Here is a 27147-nt window from a genome sequence, read left to right as displayed (position 1 = left end):
TGGTATTGTTACCCACCACCAGTGGGTGACCCCATAGGAGAATTTTTTTCTCCTAGATGTGTCTTCAGCCAGCAGCCCCTGACAGCCACCAGTGCAGCTGATATATGTGCCAGTTCATGATCTCTGCTCCCTGAGCCAGTTATATGTCCCTTCGCTCATCTGTCGAGAGCATATGTTTTGAGGTGGGCCATCAAATCCTAAAGTTATGTCTTTCATTGTGCAATCGGGTGCTTATGCTTGTTTTTCCTTGGGCACATTGGGTATGGATTATTGGGTAACTTGGAAGAAGGAAGGGTTTTGACTGTAGTTTTGTTCCCTCACCTTAAATTGGGGGTTAATCCTCAACCCTAGTCCCATGGGATCTCCCCTATTGACTTATAGCTTTAGGATGGGCACTACTTGGGAAACCTCGATTTTGGTAGCGCAGTCTCGTTTTTCCGTTTCACATTTTTCACTCCCCTCTACACATTACATGCCCTATTTCATCATCTTCCCTCTCTAGGTCCACATGACCACTAGGTCCACAAGGCTCTAGTACTCCCCCTCCCCTTGTCCACATGTCTGGGTCGGGCTTGAAACGTTGCCCCAAAGGTTGATGCAGCTAAAAAAAAAGATAAAAGCATATCATGGCCACATACAAAAGAAACTAATATCACAAAATGCACAAGATGGTCGGGACAATATATTAGAACGTGGGCAAAAGCCAAACATGAGCTCTACCCCTTCATATGGCCATCACCCTTGTTCCTAGGCCCCCTTTGAGTGCCTCTGCGTCATTAACGAACCCATGCACGTCCCAACCCCTGGTGGGTGATGAACTGCCCCACCTTAAGGGGCTAATCACTGCTTATATCATACACAACATGCTCTCATCTCCTGGAGCCCCAAGCAGTATAATAAAAGGAAACTCAAGAAAAGGCAAAAGGCAGATGAAGAAGGGTGGAAAAACAAAGGTTGAGGTAACTCATGTACCACGATTGATCCCTCCTACATCTATACGCCAAAATATGTGAACATCCCTCATTATTACCACCCTTGAACCCATGGCATGTGGCCTTGAGACCCCTGTGTCCCAATCCACCTCATCATTATCCACATGACCCCTATCACTTGAAGGATGTACCTTGGACATGTCTTTCCCTTTAGGGGCTGGGAACACCTAATAGGGTTGTTTATTAGCCACTACTCCCTAGGGAGGTAACACTATTACATGCTCAAAGCCCCAAATTTGGAAGGGAAGCTCATTATGAAGTCTCATTTGTGCCTTTGACTAACAAGCTTGGTTCACTTAGATGCACTAATGAATTATTGTACCTAATGGTGAGGAGACACAATGGATCTTATGCGTAATTGGCAAGTGGTTTCATAGCTTGGTTCACTTAGATGCACTAATGAATTATTGTACCTAATGGTGAGGAGACACATTGGATCTTATGCGTAATTGGCAAGTGGTTTCATCATGGGCTGGGCAACTTAACTCGGGCCCAAGCCCATGAGAGGATCATATTGACACTTGTAGGGGATGCGTTGAGAGCCATGGGACTCCATCATGTGATAGAGCATTATCTCATATCATGGGCACCCTCAGCACCTTCAACAGCTTGTTCATTGCCCCACATTATTCGTGAGATGATGCACTTGGACCAACATTGCCCCAACCGGATTAGCAGTGTACACATGGTTTGGAAGTTGATCCAAGGCCCAGAGGAGGTTTGTCTCACCCTTGAGACATGGGAGGGCAAGAACCATCATCAGTGCCCTCATTTGGAGCAGTCTATAGGCTTATCTTTCACCAGGAGACCCATGAGACCAGTATTTGTGCCCCAAAGCCACTTTGGAGCACCACATGATGACTTACATGGACATTAAGGGGCCATCCCCTTATGCATCATTTATGGAGCCCTCTCTCTCATTTTGGCACTTTGAGGACTCAACGTGGCCTTCCAACGACCTCATTTCATCATGATGTCATCATTTCGGCCTACTATTGGATGGTTTATTCATAATTTTTGGAGCTACTTGGTGGGCTTGTCACCATGATTTGTTATTTGCACATTATTTATAATTGTTGGGGCTAATTAGGCTAAATCGAATTGGTAGACTCATTTAATTAGAGATGAGTCTCATTGTGAGAACTCATATCATCACTTGGATCTTTTCTCTTGTACAAGAATTTCACACTTTTCTCTTGGATGCTAGTTGGAGATTCTTTGATGCATTTCAATATCTTTGGAAGCTAACTTTTGGTCTTTCTTGGAGATACTTCTTTTTTTATGGTTGGATATATCTCTTGTCATCTTGTAAGTACCTTTTGTTGAAGATTTATCATGGAATAATGTCTAATGTGTGGAATTATTACAACTAGTTAATTCTCTTGTGCCCTAATTTGTTGAATATCATTGTAAAAGGTTATTTGGTTGTAAATTGCACATGTTACTCATTGCATGACAATAGATGAATGTTCCTAATGGATATGATTTTGTTCTTCTTCCATGAGAAGTCATAGATATTGAGTAGGTAATTGTTAAATAGTTGTTGTTAAGGCATCATTCTTTAACCTCCTTGAAGACGATTTTGGCAAAGCTTAAATCATCTTAGTCTCCATAGCCCAAGGTTTAGACACTGGTCCAAGAAAAATTGGTCATCATTTTGGCCCCTTTTCCTAGACAACTATCTAGGGCATCTAGCGGAAATCATTAGAGAAGGAATATTGGGATTCCGCTTGGATAGAACTCTTCCTTAGTGTTTCCTTTTGGGGACCTCAATTTTTTGTGGAATTCTCACAGTGAATTCTTTGGAAATCTTTATGCCCTAGGTGTGCCCTAGAAGGGCAACCTTGCTTGTTTCCCCTGGGTAAGGTGGTCTTCTTGAGTCATATGAGCTTAGTATTCAATAGAATAAATCTTACAAGAACCTTTCCCCTCTCCTGCCTCGACCTAGTGAGCACCTTGAAGGGACTCCTCCCATGAATATCCTAAAAAGCATAGGTCTAGTGTAGACTCTTTCTAGGTCTCTCACGTGAAACAAAAATATTATTTCATGTGAAAAATCACCTTACAAAGCTTCTTGAGAGGCCCTATATCACATTTGGAATCTTGACCTTAGGTAAGCCCATTATTATTGCAAATCCGTAGCCCTAAGTCTTGATTTCCATCCTAGGTCTTTCTTGGAGAGCCTTTAGCTTCTTAGAAGCATTGAGCATTGATTGAGACTCTTCTTGAATGGGCCTTGTGAAATCATTGCATACATAGTCATTGGCATACTCATTATAAGTGATTTCATCATACTGAGACTCCTCCCATCGATGAAAGTTCGTAAAGAGCAAGGGACATTGACTGAGGTAACAGTGGGTCCTTGTCTCATTGTTGTTATTTGGTCTAGTTGTTGTCCCATAGGTTCCCCTCTTAGGCCCTATTAGATTGTGTGGCAACAGGTACGACCTTTGTTGCTATGCTGAGTGTGAAAATTTCACTACTGAAATCCTATTGCAGAAACTGGAATTAATTCTTATAATTGTTTATTAATTTAACAATTTATTTTCTACAGCAAAATATCGAATAAATCACACTGCAACCTTCACAAATAAAACTGCGGAAAATAATAGCGCTAGAAACTGAGAAATATTCTAGTACACACAAAAATTAACACAGTTATTTTTGGACAAATGTGCCCGAAAAAACCCAACTTGGGAAAATCGGTGCAACAGCTGAGGGTTTTTATTATTAAGCAGCAGTGAAATAATCTGAGTACAATCTGGATGTCGAAAACTAGCAATCCTACAGAGAAAATACTGGAAAAAAATTCTTGAGGGAAATTACCCTCACTCCAAGCAATCTCGACACTGTCTGAGCTCTGAAAGCCTAGTCATTCAACTGGGCCTGTGCAGGCTCTGCGTCACACTGAAGCTGCCTGTTATACGTGCTACCTAAATCGACTACCAATCTAGCCATCCCGCTTGCTACTGACTAGGAAAATGCTTCTCTGGCACTCTGGGGCCCCTTCCCAGCCTATGGAAATGAAGACATCTTCCCTTCAGCAAAAATTGAACTACCCTTTGAGGGTTCGCGTTGCCTCTGCGCAACCTCCTGGAGAAAATCTCGGCCTCTCTGCAAAGTACTCACCGGATCTGGAAAATCTTCCTCCGACTTCACTGTCCCTACCCCTCTCTGGCTCTGCTTCCTTTTGAAGCTCGAACTCTTCCAGCTACTGCTTCTCGAAAATCGGACTCTCCAAGGAAATTGATCTTTGTGTGTCTCACTAGTGCGTTCTCCATCTACCCATCGACTTCTTCTTATAATCTTCTGTTGGACCTCCAACGGCCAAGATTAAAACTTAATCAAGGGTTAAGATCATATCGGAGTCAATACGTGTGAGTTTCTAGATTATTCACACCTTATCTCTATTAATTTTGATTAATTAACCCCTTTTCCTAAGTTTAGACTTAGGAAATAATTAAAAATAGGCTAACAATCTAATTGAGACACTTCTAGGTGAAATTTCCATAAATAATTTATGGGTTATGGAGAACTCCTGTGTTTTAACCTCTCCACAGATTTTCGAGACTAGAACTCCTCCGATGCTACAAAACTAACACTCCCTCTTAGTGAGGAAGGTGTTTTAGTGCTACACCACTGCTACAACACCCTGTCTTTGTAACACCCTCTGTCACGTTGTTGATGTCTGGCCACTGCCCACCAACCACTGCGCAACTCTGATGCTACATCTGTGTTGTTGTTGAGACTGCCATATTGTTGCCAACTCTGCATCTGCACTGCAACTCCCTCTCATATGTTGTTGTTGCAACTGCAACTACTGCAACTGAGAAGCATCCTAAATACTGAATCAACTGTGTTCAGTATGATGCATTTGTCTCCCGAATCCTCACTGCTACTTAATACTGTGGGCCCCTGTAGCAAGGTAATGATCCATGATGAGGACTCCTCAATGGACCATGCCCATGTCTGCGCTGCCCTGGGACTATAGCTCTAGATCACCCCACCTCTTTCCTGGAGGTATAGATGCAAACATGGCGAAGTCTGATCTACTCATATTATTGGTGCTACTGCTCTGCTGATGCTTCCACACTGCTGCTGCAATAATGAGTTTGATCTCCCCAGATTCTGAAGTGCTAGCTTCCATAGGGCTTCTCCCTCTGAAGCTACACTCCCTCTAAGTCTCGATCTCCCTATGAGAAATCTCTCTGCTCCCTCCCAGCAACTCCCATTGTCCTCATGTACTGGAAACTGGACTGCATAGCTTTACGCTGGGAATCTCTACTGGCTAGAACTGCACCTGCATCCTGCAACTGTGCAATTCTCACTGCCTGTGCCACTACATTTATCTTTGCAACTCTCATGTGTACTAATTGCAACTATATTTGCAGTTGTCATCTGAATGATTGGCTACTTCTGCTGACACTAAACCTGCGACTGTGATATTGTGGGCCCCTATAGCAAAGGTAATGATCCTGCTGCAACAACTAGAACTAATCTAATTGATCTCCTTGTTGCTTCTACACTGGATCTTACCCATTCGGCACACTGGAGTTTCATGCTCCTCCTCCTCCTGGATCTGGTGCCCCACTATCTCCTTTCAAGCCTAGTCCTTGGCTGGGACCCTTCCTTTCTTTGCAACTTGCACGAGACAACTCGCACTTCCTCCGACACTTGTTTCTGACAACTGGAAGTCGAACTGCTGCCCATATCTACATTTTGGCTAACTCACACAACCTCCTCTGACAATCTCATACGGTCACCATTGCAAAGCTGCAAAATTTGTGAAACTCAAAATTGGAGAAAATAAACCCTGAAGGTCCCTCTCTTCCTTGCTTAGCTACTCTATCTCTGCTACTCGCACTCCCTTCTAGAGTGATAAAACATGCTTGCAACCACTGTCCACTGCAACTAGAAGTTTGGATTTCTGAAGCTAGAAACCCTATGAGAGAAACTCTCATCTGTGTGTGCACTTTCTCTTCCACCCGACGTTGATTCTGCTATTGCAAACTACTGCAAAACCCTTCTGCGCCCAAGCAAGGAATCTGCTCAGTGAAAATCTGAGTTGTTGCTACTCCCTCTGCCTGCTGGAATCATTCAACTGGCAAGCCGAATTTTTCTACCAACCTGTACTGAACAATCGAACTTCCCCAGGTAATTCGATATGCCCAGCTTATGCTTTGCGCAACCTCCAGAAACTCATCTTGTTGCTCCCTCTAAACAACAAATTTTTTCCTTCGCTTCTGAGCTTCCCTGTCTAATCAACCTGCCTTTGATACCATGTGAAAGTTTCACTACTGAAATCCTATTGTAGCAACTGGAATTAATTCTTCTAATTGTTAATTAATTTAACAATTTATTTGCTACGACAAATATCGAATAAATCACACTGCAACCTTCACAAATAAAATCGCGGAAAATAATAGCTCTAGAAACTAAGAAATATTCTAGCACACAGACACAAAAATTAACACAGTTATTTTTGGACAAATGTCCCCAGAAAAACCCAACTTGGAAAATCGGTGCAGCAGCTGAGGGTTTTTATTATTAAGCAGCAATGAAATAATCCGAGTACACTCTGGATGCCGAAAATTGGCAATCTTGCGAAGAAAATACTAGCAAAAATTTCTTGATGGAAATTACCCTCACTCCGAGCAATCGACACTGTCTGAGCTCTGAAAAGCTAGCCGTCCAACTAGGCCTATGTAGGCTCTGCATCACACTGAAGTTGCCTGTTACACATGTTGCCTGAATCGATTGCCAATCTAGTTGTCTTGCCTCTTGCTGACTATAAAATGCTTCTCCGACACTCTGGGACCCCTTCCCGGCCTCTGGAACTGGAGACGACTTCCCTGCAACAAAAATTGAACTGCCCTTTGAGGGTCTGCGCAGCCTCTTGGAGAAAATCTCGACCTCTCTGCAAAGTACTCACCGGATCTGGAAAATCTTCCCCTGACTTCATTGTCCTTGCCCCTTTCTGTCTGTGCTTCCTTCTGAAGCTCGAACCCTTCTGGCTACTGCCTTTGGAAAATCGAACTCTCCAAGGAAATCGATCTTTATGTGTCTCACTAGTGTGTTCTCCATCTACCCATCAACTTCTTCTTATAATCTTTTGTTGGACTTCTAACGGCTAAGATTAAAACTTAAGCAAGGGCTAAGATCATATCGGAGTCAATCCATGTCAGTTTCTAGATGATTCACACCTTATCTCAATTAATTCTGATTAAATAAACCCTTTCCTAAGTTTAGACTTAGGAAATAATTAAAATAGGCTTATAATCTAATTGAGACACTTCTAGGTGGAATTTCCATAAACGATTTTTCGGTTATGGAGAACTCCTGTGTTTTAGCCTCTCCACAAAGTTTCGAGACTATAACACCTCTGATGCTACAAAAATTGTTAAGTTTAGGTATGTTCTATGCTTTAAGCAATTTATTTTAATTTTCATAGTTAGCTCAATATCTTTTTCAGATTAGCAATCACATTAGCATTAAAGTAAACTGCAGATAGAACATAAACATAAATCGCAAAAGACAAGCCAAGACAAGAGGACACAAGATGTGGCGTTAGCCGGGGACAAACCCCAATGTGGGGAAACCCTTGATCAATTCCTCTTATATGTTCTTCAATAGTTTAGCAGAGAGAGAGAGAGATAACACATTTACAACAGAGGTCAACACTTTGACTTATCTAGATAAGAGCATAGATCATCTCTAACAAGATGATACATGAGATCAATTGAAGACATGCTGCTTCAACTGATTCTCCAAAGTGATTCCTTCACCTATCATTGTGCTGCATCTCGTCATCATGCTGCACCAGGCTGCACATGCTTGTTGTCCCATTGTGCCACTGCTGCACAATGTCATGGTTGTCCCGTTGTGCCACTGCTGCACTTGGTCATGACTGTCCCGTTGTGCCACTGCTGTACAATGTCATGGCTGTCCCGTTGTGCTTTGCCATACCATAACAACACCATGAATTTGCTGCACTAAATACTAGTTGTCCCATGTTGTACCATTGTACCATTGCTGTCCCATTGTGCACTATATGCCATTGACCATTGTTGTCCCATTGCTGTACCATATGCTGCACCATACTTCTTGCTGTCCATACATCTTGTTGTACCATATGCTGCACCATACTTCTTGCTGTCCATACATCTTGTTGTACCATATGCTGCACCATACTTCTTGCTGTCTATACATCTTGCTGTCCATATTGCTGCACCATACATCTTGCTATCCATACTGTTGCACCATTGTTGCACCATACATCTTGCTGTCCATACTGCTGCACCATACATCTTGTTGTCATACACTATGCTATCTATAATGTTACAGCATTCATCATAAGACTTGGATCTATCATTCATGACCGTGATTCAATCCAAATAGTAGATAGAGCATCCTTATTTAGAACAACATTAAGGATAGCTGAAGGTGTGGCTTCTTTATCTCAACGTTTACATGTGAGAGCATTCCTTCCATGACAGCAATGGTATTCCTTTCATGACTGCGTATAGGATAAGGGCTTTTCCTTTCATGACAGCAAGGGCATTCCATGTGTAGAGCACTTCTTCTAGAACAGCATTTAGGTGCCATCTCCATTAGGTAACATAACAACTAGGTTTAGGGCATCTCTTCTCCTTAGACCTGCGGCTAGGGTTTCTGCCTTCATTTCCATGGCTGTGTATTTAGGGCATCTCCATAACTGCGGTTAGGGTCACCCTTGGGACAACGTATTAGGTGAGGGTTGTCTTCCTTGACAGTGTAGAGGTTAGGGTTGTTTTCTTCACAATATGACAACGTCCTAGATCTAGGTCATGCGTAGAGCTGCTAGGGCATCATCTAGGACTGCGTTTAGGGCATCCTCTAGGACAACGTTTATCCCTTAGAGATTCTTCTTTCCACTAAAACCCAAAACAAGTGGAGAAGAAGAAATCTCAAGAGAGGTGTGTGTACAAATGACTTGCAAAGCACTTGTATTTATACCAAAACGTGGAGCACAAGTGGGGGCAGTTTAGTTGTTGTCCAACCTTGACGAATTGTCCCATAACACAAATAAATTCATATCTCCATGAATACTTATCGGAATCGGATAATCTTTAGATCAATCCTACACCTCTTGATGAGAGGGATCCAAGAAAAATATCAGTTGCCATTAATAAGATGACCCACATGCAGTTTGGCCCTAGTTGCCAATTTTAACAAAAACTAACACTGAGGAGGTGGAGAAATCACCTTAAGAAGCCACCTGCTAATGTGATGAGAACCACTTGACAAAACCCTCTCAAGATCAAGTGCAAATCAACAATCATTAGGTAACAAAAATCGTGGATGCATCATAGTGAACCATACTTAATGTTTGGGAACAATTAATACTTCACACAAAGATCACCTACAACTATCTAACGAGACCAAGTCTCGTATAAGTGTTCCCTCTCTTATGTTAGGGACGGCTAGATGGATAATCCTATTAGGTGTTTCCATCCCCCACGGGGATGTGACAGGTCTCAATTTAACCCATCAATCCATGGGTGCATGTAAATATGGTGGCAATGGAGTGGGTATGACTTCAGGGCCAGGTGCCATAGCCAACCAGCTAATGGTGGTCCAACATCCTAAGTATATAGATGTAAGGAGGGAGCAATCGTGGAGGCATGAGTTACCCCTTTCCTTGGCCTGCTTTTTCGACCTCTCTGGTGAGCCTTTTACTTATTTATGATAACGCTTTGATTTGGGTGTGTTGACCACTCTATGTCAATGACCCCATAGTAGTACACCCCATTTTTCGCAAAAGGGATCCATCATGTTCAAGTGTTCGTGCCGTTCAGACTTCATCATCAGTCAGCAATTTTATGAATTTGTTAGCTCATTCTGCATATGTAAAATGTAAATAATTCTAGTATGACCGCGTCTGTATGTAACAACCTAGGTAAACCTATGGTTTTGGTGACGATTTCCATTCTATGAGGTTTTTTGTCTCACTGATTCGTCTCTCTCTAGACACAAATGATCGGCAGAGTCTTTACCTCCACCCTCTGATCCGGATTTAAACAGGAACGCAACAAATTATAGAAATAACCATAAACACAGATATGCAGCGGAAATAATACTTCATTTCATTAATGTAAAATACTGAAATATGCTTACAAACAGAAATGGAAATAAACCAGCTAGGGCGATGGTAGCTTATCTCTGAGAAGAGATGTGGTGGCTACATGCCTCTAAACTGTGTTACAATGAGGCTCGAAGGCCTATTTATTGTTGAGAAACAATGGAAAACCCTAAACATCCAAAAACCTAACCCTAGAAGATGAAACGCCAAACTGTGGGCCCCGTTTGAGTAAATTGGTACATCAACTTCCCGGGGTCGTAACTTTGGCATACGATCTCCGTTTGACACGTACAATAGCTCGTTAGAAATATCTATCCGAGCACTACAACTTTGGGAAGAGCAACATTGGTCTACGGACCCACATTGCTCCCAGATTTCCCAAAAAACGTCGTTTAGGGCCTCAAAACGGCTCCGGAAGTTCAAGACCCGAAAAACTGCTAAAAATAGTAAATTGTGCTACAATTAAGGAAACTGAAAAACTGAAAGAGACAGTTGTGGGGGTCCAAGTGCGATAGGTGGGTGGCCAGCAACATCCACCTGGATCACCCTCACCCCAAAGCTAGGGTGGATTTTGTCGCTAAGATCTTAGGCGAATCCTAGTGTTTTAGATCGAGTCTATGTAAAAGTGATTTGGCAATAATCCTAGCAAATTCGCTAGATTATTTATTACAAATCACTTGGTCTACTAGATTATATTTTGTGTAGCAGAAATGGGTATTTTTTTAGGGTCTATAACGAACAGGTTTTCCCCCTTCATGTATTAAAATGTAAAATCTTGATGTAAAAAATATTTAGTGCATGGTCCCTCATAATTAGACACCATGGCTAAGTATTAGAGGGCTAGAAAAATAATTAATACCCTCATAGGTCAATTAATTAAGTTTTCCCCCCAAATTAAATTAAAATCCTAAGCCAAAAATTTAATTAATTTTGTGTCCTAGGTAAAATTAATTTCTCCAAAGGTGAAATTCGTGGGTTTTAAAGAAGTTAATTATTGGAGGTCTCCGGCGAAGGGAATATTGAATAAATCAATAAATTTTAGACCCTTGGACTTTGATGGTTAAGTCAAAGTCAATTTTTTGAGGAAATTAACTCAAAATAATTAATTTTGAGTTAATTAAAAATCAATTAAATGAAAAATTCGATTTTTCCTCAAAAATTAAATAATTTGAACGGTGATGATTAAAGATTAATTAAATCTTTATGAAATACCAAGATTAATTTGACAGAGATCAAACCAACTAGCCGTTAGAGATTTTACCTATAAATTAAAGGTCGATGTCAGTCTGTTTTTCATCCGATCTTTGAATCGTGTACTAAGCTCTCAGACTATCTTGTATATTTTTTTGAAATTAATGCAAAATCTTTGGGGTTTCAATGTGCGGTGGTGTTCCTCTTCATGAATTTATGGTAACATTGTTTTAATTCCTGCTTAATATTATGTGAAAACTATCAATCGATAGCTCTTTTAGAATAATCTGCATACAGGTATCTTATTCAGTTTGTTGGATCTAGGGTAACATTTTTAATTTTGATCGAACTAGCAGGTATCTCTATTTTTTTAGAATTTCATTGTTGTTCTATTCTTTTACTTGGTTTGATGGTTGACCTAGTGTCTGCAGGAGATCTCTCAGGTTTTCGTTGAGCATTTGGGGATAGTCCTCGGTTGGACTAGCCAACTCTCAACATCTATTTTTTGAAGAGCCTATCTCATATAAGCTTCAGGATTTATCTAATGATAATTTTTTGTTCTGCAGGGTGTTTTTGGGCAAGTACCTCTATAAACTTTCAAAATCTTTTAAATATTTGTGTGAAAATTGATAGACCTAGCTATTAATAGCCTTAGCTTATCGGATCTGGGAGTGAAGTTGGACTTATACTCCTCAGATCTAATAGATCTACAACCTTTGTGCATAGATCTGTAATTTTTTTATATAGATTTAGAAATTCTCTAACTTTGGTTTTGGGGTTTTTATTCATTAGTTTTATATGTGGGTTCTGGATATTTTTGTTTTCGTTTTTGTGGGTGCAGATATGAAAGAGAAGTTTAATTTGAAGCCAGATCTAGACCCTGGAGGGTAAGATTTGGCCTCAATACCATTTTGCAGGGACATTATTGAAGATTATTTTCAGTGAGAGGGTTTCAAATTCAGATATCAGGTTTTTCTAAGAACAAATTTAAAGCAAAAATATGTTGCCTTAAAATTTAAAATTCTGGGCAAAAAAAAAAATTTAAACTATTTTTATAAATCTCTGGGATTCCTGGGCTACCATTTTCTCCTCTTTGGAAAGATTCGAATTTTTTTCGTTGCCTGCGTTTTTTCCTTTCTTTCCCTCTCTATGTTTTCCTTTTTTTCCTATTTTCTTCTACGGTTTTTTTTCTTCCCTCAGCTCATCGACCTCACTACTCTTCAAACCTGCAATCTCGATTCTCTCCTATCCGCGCCTCCTTGCAGCTCCTCAGCCCACCGCGTCTTTCATTTTCTCTCTACCTGCACGTTGATCTCTCCTTGCTGCTCCCTTGAACCTGCACGCAGCTTTCCCTCACTACCTCCTCGTTAATCGATCTCGCAGACCTGTCCCTCGACCTGCTGCTCACCTGTCTGCGTGCCCTCTTCCTTGCTGCCTTGCAGTCCCACCTTCACCTTTGCATTCTCCCTCGAGCTCGTTGCCTCACCTCCCTCTGTCGTTGCCTGCACTAAACCTCACTCCTCCCTTTGTGTCACTGCCATCTCCCTCAAGTCAACATCCCTCCTCGTAGCTCCATCCTTCGTCGCCCTCATCGACCTGCATACTTCCTCACGATTTTCCTTTTTTATTTTTCATCCTTTATTTTAACTTTTACTTAGGGTTTAGTTTCAAAACACTAATAATTCGATTTTTTTTTATAAGTTGCTTTTCATTTTTTTTATTTTTGTTAAAAAAAAAAAAATTAAAAAAGAATTTCGATTTTCATATTGGGTTTTAAAAAAGGAATTAAATTTGAAGTAAATTTTAAAAGGTTTCAACAATTTCAAATTTTTATGTGGCCTTTGGCCCATTAAATTTGTTTAATTAATTAAGCCTTTTTCTCATATTTGCCACATTAATTTTTTTTTCATTTATGAACTTTATCAGATTAAAATTGTCAAAAGAATAATTAAAATTTAAATCTAAAGTTCCTTTGGGGTTTTCTTGTGTTAGGGGTTTGGCACTGTAAAATTTTAAAGGGAATATTTCGTGGTATTAAAATTTTTTAATTGCTCTATAGTCAACACATTTAAATATCATTTAAATCATCTTTAAAGTTTGACTATAGGAAGACAATAAATTTTTCTGGATTTGCATCACTTAAGAAAAGTCATTTTATCTCTCAAATTGTTTGAAGTATTTAGCATTTGAATTCATGGTTCTAAATGGTATTTAATTTCGAAATTTAAGTGCTAAAGTATTTTTCATTCTAAGGTTTTGAGCATTTTTTATGCTTGACATCTATTGAGATTGTTCATCGTTAAAGTAGCTCTAACCGTGGTTTAATTACTTGAATTATTGAATATTTATTGCATATCTTTTGAGATTTTTCCAAGTAATTGTTAAATACTTTTTCATAGAACTGTGGTAAATTGTATATCTTTTATTTCTTAAACTGAGTATTTTTGAGCATCTATTGACATTGATATTAAATTGTGAAGAAGTTTTTGTTCTCTTTGAACTATAATTGTATTAAAAAAATTGAAGTAAGTGATATTGCTAAGAGTTTATCTTTCAATCTTTGTCTAGTGAAGTGCACATTTCATTTTGGTGATTAAGGGTTTTGATAGATCGTAACATAAGCGTTTTTAATCCTTGAATCTAACTTCATCTCATCTTCTAATCATCTCGTGCATTTGCATATCAAGTTAGTTCTCCATAATTAAAATTTACTTCCAAACATAAGCTTGGTCGATGGAAAGATAGATACCCATCCATCTTTGCTTGAGAAGCCTGCTTTTAATAGTATTTAAAACGGTGACCTTGCAGTGGTTAGAGCCATAGTTCTCTGCAGCACCGGAGGCACCGGGTATGTTAGATTTTCAGGAGAGGTATCATTAATCACAGCTTAGTGTGCTTCACCTTATCTTCTCTCAGCCAATTACTACGAAATCAGGCTCAATATAGAAATGATCGAAAGGTTAAAACTTAGACATTTAACTAAAATATACCAAGTTTCTTGCATCTCACATTAGCTTTAGGATCTACATTTCATACAAGATAGTCCTTCATCCAAGTAGCAGTTGCAAAATCAATTACTTGGTCCTAAATTTCATAGCAAGATAGTTGACTCCATAAGGCACTGGTATCAATTGTTTAAATCTATTCAAATCCTATAAGTCTTACTAAATCTAAATCAAGTTCTTGGTCGCTTAACTATGTCTCCCGAACTGGTTGGCTCCTAACTAGTTCTCCTTCATTCCATTTCTGTAGGGTCTAACCCCCTTAGCCTAATGTAGGGAGACAGCTTAAACAGAGAGATTGGGGATCAGGGTGACAGCCCCCAATCTGAGTCGTTGTCGCGGTGCCTAAACATTCTGTGTGACAACAATTTTTGGCGCCATTGATGGGGACCAATTTATTGGACCTTGGCTTTACGACATTTTTCTTCATCTTTTCAGTCTTTTAATCATTTCTTATATCAACGCCACATTTTCTGGCGCCATTATATTTCTTCATCTTTTCATCACCTTATCTTTCATCATCTCGTTAATCCTTTCATCTGCAATTTTAACACCTGGACATTTTGGTTGGTTTCCTGTTTGGGTGGCGACTCCACTTATTCATCCATTATTCCTCAAACAAGAAGCCCTCCCTGATATCCATCTGCTTCTCCCTGACTAACCTTTCGGTTTTTTCCTTTTGGATCTTGGAGATAGATTCATGTTCAAGTGGCAACTCCACTTCTTTCATTTCTTATGAGGATTTTTGCTAGAAGCTCGCTTCTTGTGGATCTCTTGTTTTTCTTGAGCAAGGATCTCTCTCTCTAACATCCATTTGGCCCCTCCCTTTCCCTTTGGGCAAGTCATCATGGATGTGTTAGCCCTTTGTAACTTTGCTAATATTCAAAGTTATCCTAATGATCTTCCAGAGAATGGGATTGATAAATTGCCTTCTTTTCAGGGCAATAATGCAATTAGTGTTGATGCTCATCTGAAAGCTTTTGGTTCTTGGGTATGTAAGTATGCAAGGGTTGTTGATTATAATCATGAAGATGTTAAAATCAGCCTCTTCTTTGTTACCTTAGAGAAAGATGCTTTGGATTGGTTTACGGAAAAGCCTAATAATTCATTTGATTCTTTGCAATTGATTATTAATGCCTTTAAGGAAAAGTATGGAGATAAGAGAGACATCTCGTAAAAGCTATCAGTGTCATAAAAAAGACAGAAAACGAGACGGTTGAAGAGTTCAACAAGAGATTTAATGGTATTATTAAAGAAATATCTACAGATTATAAGCCTCCTGATAAATCTCTTCTAGATTTTTATATCAATGCTCTTAATCCTGATACATCTTATGAATTGAAACGAGCTAAGAATCGTGATTATAAAGTTGCTCAAACTTTAGTTATAGAGCTTGAAAAAGATAAGGAGGCATGTGGGAAGTCTGAAATCCCAGGTTTTGGTAGGGCTTTGACCAAATTTAAAGAACCTAAAGAAAAAGAGGTTAAAGAATCAAATGATGACCCTAAGCAAAAATTACTGCAAAAACTTCAAAGCATGGAGCTTAACCAAGTGAAATTAATCTCTAACCATGTTAAGAAAATAAGTTCTTTGCAGTCTAGGTTGATCCAAATGGAAAGAGCTCAAGCACAAAATTTTCAACCTAGGATTAACAATAATAATCAAAGCAATAGTACTTGGCAGACAAGAGGCCAATTTAGTGAGCAGAGGCCTCCCAATCTGCTTGAATCTGCAAATCGAGTGAATCAGGCTCTGCCTTATTGCAGGGCATGCGATGCTTTTCATGAAGAGGCTACTTGCCATGTTGTCAAAAGAATCATAGATAGTAGAATGGCAGGGACAAGTAATCAAGTCAATGTTGTTGGTAAAGAATATCATTTGTCTCAGGAAAATTGGGCAGAAATTAAAGAGCATAGTCAAGAAATTAGACCTTTTACATCTTCCTATAGTATCAATATATGCAACTAAATCAAGCGCAGGTAATCAAGAATATGGAACACAACCAAGCTCAACTCATTAAGAACATGGAACTTAACCAAGCTAGATTAACAGAAGATCATGCCACGTAAATGAGTTCTATGCAAAATAAGTTGTTGGCTATAGAAGAAAACACATTAAGGAAACGAAGATCATGGAAATTAATCAATCCAATCACATAGCCACCGTGGTAGAAAAGTGTGTTCAGAAAATGGAGGCTATGAGGACCGATATGCAGAATCATCATGAGAAAGAGATAAACTATATGAAAAATTGCTTCATGGGCATGAAAGCGAAGAATGATAAAATTATAAAGGACATGGAAGTTAGTCAAATATCTCTTCAGAACAGATTAAAGATAATGGAAGTTAATCATTCTAATCAGATGTTCATTTTTCAGAATCATATGATTGCAATGGAAGCAAAGCACACTCAGGAAATGAAAACTATGGAGGCCAATCATATCACTCTGTAAGACAAATTCGTGAAAACTGAGCTCAATCAAGCGAAATTAATAGTAAGGCATGCCAGAGAAATGACTTCCATACATAAGAGGTTGGAAGAAAGGAAACCACAGGTACAGAAGTTTCAGTCTGATCCATATGATAGATGGCAGAAAATCAAGTAGCTTTCTACATATCATAACTCTCTCAATCCATTGACGCAGGTCTAGTCTTGTTGTGAATATCCTGAGAGGGTGGCTGACCCCATTAACGAAGATTTAGTTGGGGATGACATATTCAAGGAAGAAATTGAAAAGGATCAAGTTATAACTCATAACACTTGTGAAACTAATCCATCATTTATCATAGAACAGATGCAGAATGAAGAGACATGTCACAAATATCTTAAATTCTTCGTCTGAAAGTTTTCAAGCCGAATGTTCCACATCATCAGCGATATAGTCTATCACGAAGGAAAGCTTGAAGCGAAAAAGAAAAGGAATAAGGAAGCAGTTTGATGCATCTGATGGCAGTAAGCAACTCGATTTTCGGATAGGACAAAGTCCTACCATATGCAGGATTGGACATGGCATATCCAAAAAACAACCCACAGAATTGCGAGAAAGCAGGGAAATGCTCAGTATACACTATATTGAACACATATGATGCCATAGGGCATCCTTAGTATTGTATTTCTAACCCTACACCTTCTCATTTCAGCATTTCATTTCTGTTTTAGGATTAGATTTACTTTTCATGATTAGTAGAATAGTTAATAAATGAATAACTTCTATTTTCATGTGCTTAATGTTATATGATGATTTTTGGATGGACGTTGCTTATGTAATCTTGTGTGTTGCTTAGATGCAGATTCTGGATTTTCACATTCTTCCGATGAAGCGGCGTATCCCCAAGTAGAGCCAGATGTTGACCACTCTGTGTCAACAACCCCATAGCAGTACACCCTTTTTTTCACAAAATGGATCCATCATGTTCAAGTGTTAGTGCCATTCAGACTTCATCATCAGCCGACAGTTTTATGAATTTGTTAGCCCATTCTGCATATGTAAAATGTAAATAATTCTAGTATGACCGCGTCTGTATGTAATAGCCTAGGTAAACCTATGGTTTTTGTGACGATTTCCATTCTATGAGGTTTTTTGTCTCATTGATTCATCTGTGTCTCTAGACACAAATGATCGGCAAAGTTTTTCCCTCCACCCTCACCCTAAAGCTAGGGTGGGTTTTGTCGCTAAGATCTTAGACGAATCCTAGTGTTTTAGATCGAGTCTATGTAAAAGTGATTTGGGAATAATCCTAGCTAATTCGCTAGATTATTTTATTACAAGTCACTTGGTCTACTGGATTATATTTTGTGTCGCAGAAATGGTATTTTTTTAGGGTCTATAGCGAATGGGCTTTCCCCCTTCATGTATTAAAATGTAAAATCTTGATGTAAAAAGTATATAGTGCATTGTCCCTCATAATTAGACACCATGGCCAAGTATTAGAGGGTTGGAAAAATAATTAATCCCCTCATAAGTCAATTAATTAAATATTTTGGCCAAATTAAATTAAAATCCTAAGCCATAAATTTAATTAATTTTGTGTCCTAAGTAAAATTATTTTATCCAAAGGTGAAATTCGTGGGTTTTAAAGAAGTAAATTATTGGAGGTCCCCGACCAAGGGAATATTGAAGAAACCAAGAAATTTTGGACCTTTGGGCCTTGGTTGTTAAGTCAAAGTCAAATTTTTGAGGAAATTAACTCAAAATAATTAATTTTGAATTAATTAAAAATCAATTAAATGAAAAATTCGATTTTTCCTCAAAAAATAAATAATTTCGACGGTGATGATTTAAGATTAATTAAATCTTTATGAATAGTTGAGATTAATTTGACAGTGATCAAGCCAACTAGCCGTTGGAGATTTTACCTATAAATTAGAGGTCGGTGTCAGTCTGTTTTTTCATTCGATCTTTGAATCGTGTACTAAACTCTCAAGTTCTCTTGTATACTCTTCTAAAATTAATGCAAAATACTTTGGGGTTTCAACGTGCGGTGGTGTTCCTCTTCATGAATTTATGGTAACATTGTTTTAATTCCTGCTTAATATTATGTGAAAACTATCAATCGATAGCTCTTTTAGAGTAATCTGAATATAGGTATCTTATTTAGTTTGGTGGATCTAAGGTAACATTTTTTATTTTGATCAAAGTAGAAGGTATCTCTATTTCTTCAAAATTTCATTGTTGTTCTATTTCTCTACTTGGTTTGATGGTTGATCTATTGTCTGCAGGAGATCTCTCTGGTTTTCGTTGAGCGTTTGGGGATAGTCCTCGGTTGGACCAACCAACTCTTAGCATATATTTTTTGAAGACCCTACCTCATATAAGCTTCAAGATTTATCTAACGATAAATTCTTGTTTTGCAGGGCGTTTTTGGGCTAGTACCTCTTTAAAAATTCAAAAGAATTTAAATACTTGTGGAAAAATTGATAGATCTGGCTATTAAAAGCCTTAGATTATCGGATCTGGGAACGGAGTTAGACTCATACTCCTCAGATCTGATGGATCTACAACCTTTGTGCATAGATCTACAATTTTTTTATATAGATCTGGAAATTTTCTAACTTGGGTTTTGGGCTTTTTATTCATTTTGTTTTATATCTGGGTTCTGGGTATTTTTGTTTTCATTTTTACAGGTGCACATGTGAAAGAGAAGTTTAATTTGAAGCCAAATCTAGACCCTGGAGGGCAAGATTTGGCCTCAATGCCATTTTGCAGGGGCATTATTCAAGATTACTTTCAGTTTGAGGGTTTCAAATTCAAATCTCGGGTTTTTCTAAGAGCAAATTTTAAATTAGAAATATATTGGCTTAAAATTTAAAATTCTGCGCAATTTTTTTTTAATTGTTTTTATAAATCTCTGGGATTCCTAGGCTACCATTTTCTGCTACGTTTTCTCCTCTCTTTGGAAAAATTCGATTTTTTTTTGCTGCCCACGTTTTTTCCTTTCTTTCCCTCTCCGCGTTTTCCTTTTTCTCCTATTTTCTTCTACATTTTTTCTTTCTTCCCTCAGCTCATCGACCTCACTACTCTTCAAACCTGCAATCTCTCCTATCCGCGCATCCTTCTTGCAGCTCCTCATCCCTCCACGTCCTTCATTTTCTCTCTGTTTGCATGTTGATCTCTCCTTGTTGCTCCCTTGAACCTGCACTCAACTTTCCCTCACTGCCTCCTCGTCGATCGATCTCACAGAGCCGCTGCTCACCTATTTGCGTGTCCTCTTCCTTGTTGCCTCACAGTCCCACCTTCCCCTCTGTGTTCTCCCTCGAGCTCGTTGCCTCAGCTCCCTCTGTCGCTGCTTGCACTAACCCTCGCTCCTCCCTTTGCATCACTGTCATCGCTGCCATCTCCCTCAAGTGAGCATCCCTCCTCGTAGCTCCATCCTTCGCCACCGCCATCAACCTGCATACTTCCTCACAATTTCCCTTTTTTATTTTTCATCCTTCATTTTAACTTTTCCTTAGGGTTTAATTTCAAAACACTAATAATTCGATTTTTTTTTATGAGTTGCTTTTCATTTTTTTTATTTTTGTTTTGATTTTTGTTTAAACCAATAAATAAATAAAAACTTAAAAAAGAAAAAAAAAATTGATTTTCATATTGGGTTTTAAAAAAGGAATTAAATTGAAAGGAAATTTTAAAAGGGTTCAACAATTTCAAATTTTTATGTGGCCTTTGGCCCATTGAGTTTTTTTAATTAATTAAGCCTTTTTCTCATATTTGCCACATTAAAAATTTTCTTCATTTATGAATTTTATCACATTAAAATTGCCGAAGGAATAATTAAAATTTTAATCTAAAGTTCCTTTGGGATTTTTTGTGTTAGGTGTTTGGCACTTTAAAATTTTAAAGGGAAAATTTTGTGGTATTAAAATTTTTTAATTTCTCTATAGTCAACACATTTAAATATCATTTAAATCATCTCTAAAGTTTGACTATAGGAAAACAATAAATTTTTCTAGATTTGCGTCACTTAAGAAAAATCATTTTATTTCTAGAATTGTTTGAAGTATTTAGCATTTGAATTTCATGGTTCTACATGGTATTTAATTTTGAAATTTAATTGCTAAAGTATTTTGCACGCTAAGGTTTTGAGCATTTTTTATGCTTGACATCTATTGAGATTGCTCATTGTTAAAGTAGCTCTAAGCATGGTTTAATTACTTGAATTATTGGGTACTTATTGCATATCTTTTGAGAATTTTTCAAGTAATTGTTAAATAGTTTTTCATAGAACTGTGGTAAATTGCATATCTTTCGTTTCTTAAACTGAGTATTTATGAGTATCTATTGGCATTGATATTAAATTGTGAAGAAGTTTTTGTTCTCTTTGAGCTATAATTGTATTAAAAAGATTTGAAGTAAGCTTGTGGTTTAATTGTGATATTGCTAAGTGTTTATCTTTCAATCTTTGTCTAGTGAAGTGAACATTTCATTTTGGTGATTAAGGGCTTTGATAGATCGTAGCATAAGCGTTTTTAATCCTTGAATCTAACTTCATCTCATCTTCTAATCATCTTGTGCATTTGCATATTAAGTTAGTTCTGCATAATTAAAATTTACTTGGAAGCATAAGCTTGGTCGATAGAAAGATAGGTACACATCCATCTTTTCTTGAGAAGCATGATTTTAATAGTATTTAAAACGGTGACCTTGCAGTCATCAGAGCCACAACTCTCAGCAGCGTCGGAGGCACCAGGTATGTTAGATTTTCAGGAGAAGTATCATTAATCACACCTTAGTGTGCTTCACCTTATCTTCTCTCTGTAAATTACTATGAAATCAGGATCAATATAGAAAGGATCGAAGGGTTAAAACTTAGATAGACATTTAACTAAAATATACCAAGTTTTATCCGTCTCACATTAGCTTTAGAATCTGCATTTCATTCAAGATAGTCATTCATCCAAGCAGTTGTTGCAAAATCAATTACTTGGTCCTAAATTTCATAGCAAGATAGTTGACTCCATAAGGCACTAGTATCAATCGTTTAAATCTAATCAAATCCTATATGTCTTGCTAAATCCAAATCAAGTTCTTGGTCGCTTAACTCTGTCTCCCGAACTGGTTGGTTCCCAACTAGTTCTCCTTCATTCCATTTCCGTGGGGTCTAACCCCCTTAGCCTACTGTAGGGAGACAGCTTAAACGGAGAGATTGGGGATCAGGGTGACAGCCCCTGATTTGAGCCGTTGTCACAGTGCCTAGACATTTTGTGCGACAATAGGGTGCATATCACAGGAGCCCAAGCTTACTTTGAGAAATTTAGCATTTATTGCCCATTAATGATGAAGCGATTTATCACTCATCAGAGTTGGGACAATAAAAAGATTCATTTTTTAATAATGGAACATCCTATGCTCTAGGAACTGGGTGATGGCTAATGAGGGGGGTGGAGCTCATGCTAGGCTTTTGCCCACGTGCTAATTTTTGTCCCAACCATATTTTGCATATTATCTTTTTCTTTCACTGTTGCTTTATTTTGCTTTTATCTTGCTTTTAGCTGCATCAACATCCAGCGCAAAGTTTTCCATCCTAGCCTCAAGGAGGAGGATGAGAAGATGCTAAACCCCATGACCTATGATCACCAACCCGAAGGGTGGAGATGGAATAATGGGAAAATGGAAAATGGTAAGTATAGAATATCATGGGCATGCTACTTCAATCAAAGCCTCCCCAATAGTGTCTTTGTTATAACCTTAAGGCCTCAAAGGAGGTCCCACTAGACTAGAGTCAAAGAATGACCTCCCAGGTCAAGTGAGGGAACAAGAATACAATCAAGAATGGTCAATCATCTCGATCACCCCTTGATTCATATTAGCATGCACCAAAACATTAAGTAAAAGCACATGATTACAAAATGATTAATGTACCTGCCGATCGAGGACCTCATCTTCTTTCAAGAAGGAATGTCAGATGGGAGAAATAAATCTAACTGGAGCAATATGTGGAGGATCCATGGCATTGTGTCATGTGCTGATCAATGGGGCTGCTTGCTAACTAGTTGTTCAAGGAGGTGAAAATTTCTCATAGAGGATACCCACTTTTTGGTAGGTAACACCTGGCTCCAACTTTGGGACATCTACTCCCCATAGAGTACATGATCCATGTGCTTGAACGAGGAGTGCATGAGAATTCCAACAATACCCGGGCTTCATAGACCTATTTCCTGTACACTCAAACCAACTTGTTGATAGCAACTGAGAAGGGTGTTGATCATCACCCTTGCAATATAGGATAAGATAACACTGAAATAAAATGTTATCTAAAATAATGCATCTAACTACCATGCAAACACATCAACATGAATAATATCAAACAATAGGATGCACACACCATAATGCAATGCAACTATCTACTCTAACCTATGATAGCATACAACACATCAACTAAGTATAGTCATACAACTGATGTAGCCAGGTTGTTATTAGTCAATATCAAACCTCTTACCCCCATGCTTAATCAAGAGATAGAACAAGGAAACATCACAATCAACAACCATTATCTCAAATACTAGATCAGAGCAATAAGGGTGGGTTGTGGAAAATATGAAAGAAGTCAAGCATGGGTCATCCTTGCTATTATGAAAATGGAAAAGAAATATTTTGCCTACACCCCTAGATCCTTTCTTGCATCCTGTATATGGAATAATCAATGATCAATTTTAAGCACTCTTGCCCAATACTTATCTCAGGCATACAACTCTCATTCATGTCACTAGGGACATGTCGCGAGTAGCATGAGGGGAGAGATGGCTGGAGGAAAAGGCCTCGACAAATAGGTTTCTCATCATGAAACTCAGATTCAAAAGAAGCAACCAATGTTAGTTCAACACACCCACCACCCATGGAATCTGAATGTGACTAAGGAATGATATCAAGAGAAAGTGAAGATGGCTCAAACAGATCAGTAATCCACAGAATGGTGGTATAGTTTCTTGAGAATATAAGGTTTTGACATCTTTTGACTCTTGAGGCATGTTTACGATTCCAACCTTAAGCACCATAAGGCATGGCTGTATATACTATAGACAAGAAGTTACACAATGGAAAACTAAAAACTTTGTCAAGACTGTCAACAATGTACAATAATAGGTGCAAAATGCTCCAATAAAGACAACAAAAAAACTATAACCAACATGCAAATCATCAAATAGACCACCATTTCTAGGAAAGAGAGAGAGTGGCTACAGGCTACAGCTACTCAAAGAGAGGTTTAAGAAGGCAAATATTGAACATAAAGTTGTGAAGGTACTGTCCTTCCAGATTCCAAACAAAGAAGTCGCAATGCCTTCAAATTGGAATTGCTATCATACTTAGACATACACCTACTCTCGTTCTGTATCTACTCAAGTATTATCAGCGTTCAAACAAATGATGAAGGTGAAAATAGTCAGATTGGCTTGCTAAATGTAGTAAGTTTGAGATCAAACAGATATAAAGTATCAAGAGAAGACAGCATTTTGCAAGAAGAGAAACAGAATATTGGAATGCCACCCCCAAATTGTACATCTAAAGAATGGGATGATGGGGTCCATCATCCTCAGAAAGAGAAGAATATATCCATCCCAAATAAACAAGCCACAAGAGATTGACAACTAAGGCTCAACCACCCATCAAACCAGCCACTCATCAAACTAGCGAACGAGCCTAAAGATCATCTAATCAACAGGGCTCATACTTGATAACTGAGTTGTCTCCCAGTATAAGAAGACAAATATATTCCAAGAAAGAGGCGAAGAAGCAAAGATAGACAAAAGTGTCTTAGGAGCTATAAACTGGATAGGAGGAAGACATAAGTTAGATTTCCTGCTTGCAAAATCCGGTAGTTCCTCTGAGGTACCATCAAACGTGGGCTGAGAGAAGACAATCCTAGTAATTGTACATATTACTGTATAATGGAAGTATTGCAGATTTTCTTCTTTTTCTACAAAACTCATGACTCGAGCTATCCTAAATATCTACAAGTGAATGTAATTCGTATATCTATTTTGGAAAGCACACACTTGCATTGAGGACATGAGCATTGGTCCCAAATTCAAATGCTTCCAATACATTGCAGCATGTTAACATAAGAAACCGAGCAAACAGTTTGAATCCCCTAGGTGAGGTGCAATAGTCTATGCCAACAGGTTTACTAAGAATGGCACTCACAAATGAGGGATGCATCCCCTGGGTTTCCCCACGAGAATTTTCTTGGAAAAGAAGAAACCAAACAGAAGTTTGCAAGTTACAATTGAAGCCATGTCACAGAGAAATACTGGCCATGATGCTTAGACTAGACAAATGGAGTTAATGCATGCTGAGCAAAAAGTTCCAAGATCCAAAATTCACCTCCAAAGGAAGGTGATTCAAATCCTATTGCTGCTAGTCATAGCACTCAGGTCCTCATAGTTTCATTCCATTAAACGGAACTCAGCAATATGTAGAGCAACAAAATCGTAGTATCTCTGACACAGTTCCAGGTTTTCAAACCTAACCTCCAACCCATATTCCCCACTTTAATTTCTTCTCGTTGCATTGAGAGAGGCAAGTTGATCTGCCAGTGTTCAGGCTTGGTGGATCTGTCAACAATTCATGTATCCATGAGGCACACTGATGTAATTTGGAAGGTGATTCAAATCCTATTGCTGCTAGTCATAGCACACAGGTCCTCATAGTTTCATTCCATTAAACGGAACTCAGTAATATGTGGGACAACAAAATCGTAGTATCTCTGACACAGTTCCAGGCTTTCAACCCTAACCTCCAACCCATATTCCCCACTTTAATTTCTTCTCGTTGCTCTGAGAGAGGCAAGTTGATCTGCCAGTGTTTAGGGTTGGTGGATCTGTCAACAATTCATGTATCCATGAGGCACACTGATGTAGATGTTACATTGGGTACATTAAATATGGACACTAGCATAGACCCATCTATGCCCAGGTTTAATATGCACCTCAAGGTTGTGAAGCTCCATAATGCATATCTCAAGTTCACAGAAATGGTTTAGGTATGAGTCTGTGCGAGTTGAGTAAAGATGTAGGGAATTAACGCTTAACCAATCAATTTGAAAAAATAGCACTGCTGAGATTAGGAGGCTCCTCCTATTGATAAAGGTCTGCATGGAAATCGAACAATAAAGACCTTGTCAAGGATAGGACAACTGAAGTTCTAAGGACCAAATAACCATGAAAAACCAAAAATTCTTACATTACAAGCTTAGTGGTCAGAGGTTACAATAAATAGTTTTATGCTTTTGTCAACACACCAACATTAGCACATAACCCAACTAAAATGAGTGTGTGAGTAAACAATTATAGTATTGATTGCATGAAGGTAATCAAAGATAATGTCCATAGAAGTAAAAACGCACTGTATTGTTCTCAGTATTAACTTAAGTCAATTGAGCAATAAAACGTAATTGGATTAGGAAGGTACCTGAAGTAGAAGTAACGGTAGAGTGAAGCAGAGAGACAGCTGTGTTGATGAAGAGGGGATCTTTAGAAAGCCAGATTTTGATGGCATAATTGGCCGTTTGATAAAATATACATCCTGCTAAAATTGGCCAGAGGTTGGTTCTTCCCTCTATTTTCATGGCCATGATTAAAGATAAAAACCAAAGCAACAACGTCGCTTTGAAAAACAAAGGTATAGCTGCAAGCCATCCCTTCTCGAGCGGTTGCCGCCTTTGCTTTCCCTTTTCGAGCGGTTGCTGCCTTTGCCTCCCCATTGATTTCTGTGTTTCTAAAACTCATGGAAAACACTGATGACTCACAGAGATGAATATGGTTTATTTCAACGATAAATAATTGCATCGGATGTAACACATCCATGGCAGAGCTTTTGGATTTTTCGGGGTCCCTCGACCACGAGCGACAGCTTTCTTAATTGGTTCATTCTTAATTATGAAGGGTGATTATTAGAGATTGTTGACGATAAATGTCATACGCAGTACGTACGGAGCTCCGTAGATATAGTGGTGTGACTAATGCATTAGTCTTGATTATATAATCCTTATGGAGTTTATTAAATATAGTTACGTTAATTGAGTATTTGTTGTTTAGTTTAAATATAGTTAAATTAAAATAAAATATCATAAAAAATAGTAAAATAAAAATTTATATTTCGAAGAAAAAAAAATTACAATCATATGTTTAATACAATACAAAACAAAATACCATAAATATAGAAAATCTTAAATAAAATAACATTAAACTAGACACTTTAATAATGCAATATAAAACTTAATACTATAAACATAAGAAATATTAAATAAAGTAACATGAAATTTGACTATTTAATTGTCCTAGAAGCTTTTTCATCAATCTAATTATATTGACTTTGCATATATATAATTGTATCACTTTTATTATC

General features: G+C 38.2%; 1 protein-coding gene across 1 annotated transcript in view; it reads right to left on the bottom strand.

The window, feature by feature from the left end:
- LOC149246827 (TRAM, LAG1 and CLN8 (TLC) lipid-sensing domain containing protein) overlaps positions 1 to 26636 on the bottom strand; it is a 148623-nt gene extending 121987 nt beyond the window's left edge. Inside the window, exon 1 of the mRNA XM_089458029.1 lies at positions 26212 to 26636. Within this exon, the coding sequence (XP_089314155.1) occupies positions 26212 to 26503 (292 nt within the window). The 5' untranslated portion in view covers positions 26504 to 26636. The remainder of the gene's footprint in view (positions 1 to 26211) is intronic.
- Positions 26637 to 27147: the final 511 nt, after the last annotated feature.

Source organism: Pinus tabuliformis, chromosome 7, assembly GCF_031772625.1.
Source record: "Pinus tabuliformis cultivar Carrire ecotype Pingquan chromosome 7, CPIR1, whole genome shotgun sequence".
Taxonomy (NCBI): Eukaryota; Viridiplantae; Streptophyta; class Pinopsida; order Pinales; family Pinaceae; genus Pinus; species Pinus tabuliformis.
This window is presented reverse-complemented; position numbering and strand designations above follow the sequence as displayed.